Raw genomic sequence first — 3,387 nt, forward strand, 5'->3', positions numbered from 1 at the left:
AAGGCGCCTACTGTCACTATGCCTCGAATTAAAGTAAGTTCTGGTATCTTGGAAATAAATATTTCTTGATGAGTGATACGTTGTCTTCTGCTAAATCTATACACCGTACATATCATAAAGCAGTATGCTTAATGCTTATTGCAGAAATATGTTCTTTTTGACAACATGAGTTTTTTTTGAGGATGAAGGTTCGTTCTCCAAGTTTATGAATGTTTCATTACCAGGTTAGGTAACATCTTCAGCAGAGTTTAGGGATGTCATTGTCAGTATTCTGTTTATAAGGGCTTCAGGTGTGGGTGTGGGTCTTGTGAGGGTCTTCTGATGGGTCAGGTATGAATCATCAGTGAGAGGCTTGTGATGGATCTTGTGATGGAGAGGTTATATCAGATCAGGCTCATTGGGAGGTGAACTGCTGGTGGGGGGCTTGCGTGGGTTGGTTGAGGGTCGGTGCTGTCTCTGATTGGCTGTGCGGTTGGTTTGGATTCTGAGGGATTTGTAGGCTGGTTGTAGATCAATGTGTCTGTTGATGGAATTTCTTGTGGAATGCCAGGCTTCGATGAACTCATGAGCGTGGCGGGTGGTAGCAATGCCGATGGTTTTAGTGTTGCTCCAATGTGTTTTTTCTCAGATTGTGATGGTACGCTCTGGTATGATATCTGAGGTGAGTAAAACAGTGAGAGAGAAAAAATCACCAGCTTCTTGGAGTACTCAAGTTACCCATACCAAGCGCATTACATTCAGTACCATAGTCCTGAATTCAGTACTTGTAGTCCTGCCACCTATACTGAATTAAGGGTAGCCATTTGCTTAAAGGTGTTGACTGTCTGCAATATTTATGTATGCACATGCAGAAGTGGGTCCTTGTCCAATGTCAGGTTTTAGTTCTATTGAAACCACATCTAATGCTTGATCCATCTCTCCTTTCCTTTTGGTGGATTCCTTTGCAGGCACTTATGACTGGTAGCATCCCAGGTTTCATTGATATAATCATGAACCTTAACTCTCCAGCCTTGATGGAAGACAACTTAATATGGCAGGCCAAAGTTGCTGGGAAAAGAATAATATTCTATGGTGATGATACATGGATTAGGCTGTTTCCAAAGCATTTTGTTGAATATGATGGGACAACATCTTTTTTTGTCTCAGACTACACTGAGGTAAGTCACTGTCTGGGAGTGGCTATAAGAATATATATGTGTACTTCTGTGCATATCACCACTGATGCAAACATTTTATTATATATATATTATCTGCTGGTCAGATGTATGTATTTTTATAAAAAGTCATACATTGGTTATTTCTAGAATCATTATTTCTTTCTTTTACAAAATGTTCATCTCACCTAGTTACATAAGTTAGACAGGTCACATAAAATATATATCTTTTTAAAAAGTCTCAGGTTTTTTAAATTGTCACAATAATAAATCACTATCTTCCCCACTATCATAAACTTTAAATTAGAGATTAGCAATAGGGTGCTGAACACTATGGTTAATAGACTTAGAATGTTGGAGCCATGTATGTTGAGACATGGCCTCTTACCAAATTTGAGAATTTAATACTTAACTACTTAGAACAAACCAAAGAGAAAAATTTAATAGGATATTACTGCAAATGGAAATAGGACATTCATCCCATGCTTTAAAGAAAGCTTATGAATCTGTTCTGGGTAAATCTATACAGGGGATACATTGGTAGAAATTGTTCAAAGTAAATGTAAATTTACTGTAAAAACTGAAGTGGAAGATTATATATTGCTGGTGCTTGGCTTCAGTTAGATTGGCGCGCGTGCACACACATACACACACAAATTATTCTTCCAAATTTTAGAAGGAGTAAAAAAAGTTATTTTTTATTGGTGGTGGTCATGCAATAAAGCTATTTACTTTGTAAAAATTTTAATGGTATAAGTGTCACTGAACAAAGAATTGAATGCTCCCAGAGTTAGACTTATTTGTTTATTTATTTACAGGACCAAACTTCAAGTTTAAAAAAAAGAGCTTAGTTTCTATCTAATTTTAGCAACTAGGATAATAATTGCCCAACATTGGGAAACTCTAGATAACTTAATAGTTGTGATGAGATTAAAAATATCTCTTCAGTTGCTACATTAGAAAAAAAATACAGAGTCAAAATAATGAGACATAGAGGCAGGAATTACTATTTTATCAAATTTGAATGGATTTTATGGTTTACCTCAATAGACTGCAATATGGTAGTATTTTGCATATATGGTAAATTTGTTCATGTATAGTACCTGCTTGTTTACATTTTAGTAGATTGGTTTGTATGTTCTATATATTTTTTCTCTATGCATCTTGGATTTATGTTACCTTAGTTACCTAAAAAGGTTTGTTAATTATAGTTCAATTAAAACAATTTTTTAAAACGTTGCCTCTCCTAGTTCCAAATATGATATTAATAGACTTGTCAAAGAGCCCCTAATATGGGCAATTTTCCCAGCGCTTTATATAGACAATATAATATATATCATTGTTCTTCCTTATTTTGACTGAGAGTTGACCAGGCCGAGGTCTTTCCCAAACTCTTTTATAATTTACTTAGCAGAATTGCCTATGGTTATTGTTCTCCAAAAGAAGCAAGGTGGCTTGTTTTTTGTTTGTTTGTTTGTTTATTTCCTGCCTTTACAGAGAGTCCTCAACTTACAACCATTCATTTACAAGGGCACTGAAAAAAGCGACTTACAACTGTTTTTCACATTTACGACCACCGAAGCATCCCCATGGTCATGTGATCAAAATTCAGATGCTTGGCAACTGGTTTATATTTATGACTGTGGCAGTGTCCCAGGGGTCATGTGATCACCTTTTGCCACCTTCTGACAAGCAAAATCAGTGGGGAAGCCAGATTCACTTAACAACTGTATTACTAACTTAACAACAGCAGTGATTTACTTAACAACTTTGACAAGAAAGGGGGGGGAATTCACTTAACCACTGTCTTGCTTAGCAACAGAAAGTATGGTCAATTATGGTCGTAAGTCGAGGACTACCTGTATTATTTTTACAAATAATTCAGGGAAGCGAACATATCCAACACACCTTCTTCCTTTTTTAGCTTTTCCTAATTTGGTATCCCAATAAGTATTCAGACTTTCATTTTGGTTCTAATATTTCACATTGTTCCAATGGGAAGTCACTATAGAATTTATTATAGTTCAATTAAAACTGGCGACCCCCAGGGGGAGGGCCTTCTCTGTGGGTGCCCCCACCCTCTGGAACGAACTACCCCCCGAGATCCGGATGATTCCGGATCTCCTTACTTTCCGCCGCGCCCTCAAGACATGGCTTTTTCAGCAAGCGGGACTGACCTAGGGAGGATTTTAGGTAGGGATGATTTTAAGAAAATTTTAATTGACACACAGCT

The 3,387-nt window shown here is 36.9% G+C and overlaps 1 protein-coding gene across 1 annotated transcript in view; it reads left to right on the top strand.

Moving 5' to 3' along the window:
- The first annotated feature begins 12 nt into the window (after window positions 1-12).
- Window positions 13-3,387, top strand: part of LOC107297485 (GPI ethanolamine phosphate transferase 2) — a 65,553-nt gene continuing 62,178 nt past the window's right edge. The window contains exons 1-2 of the mRNA XM_015826848.2: window positions 13-33; window positions 948-1,157. Of these exons, the coding sequence (XP_015682334.1) occupies window positions 19-33; window positions 948-1,157 (225 nt within the window). The 5' untranslated portion in view covers window positions 13-18. The remainder of the gene's footprint in view (window positions 34-947; window positions 1,158-3,387) is intronic.

The sequence above is a fragment of the Protobothrops mucrosquamatus genome, unplaced genomic scaffold (genome assembly GCF_001527695.2).
Source record: "Protobothrops mucrosquamatus isolate PMUCROS unplaced genomic scaffold, P.Mucros_1.0 scaffold3334, whole genome shotgun sequence".
NCBI lineage: Eukaryota > Metazoa > Chordata > Lepidosauria > Squamata > Viperidae > Protobothrops > Protobothrops mucrosquamatus.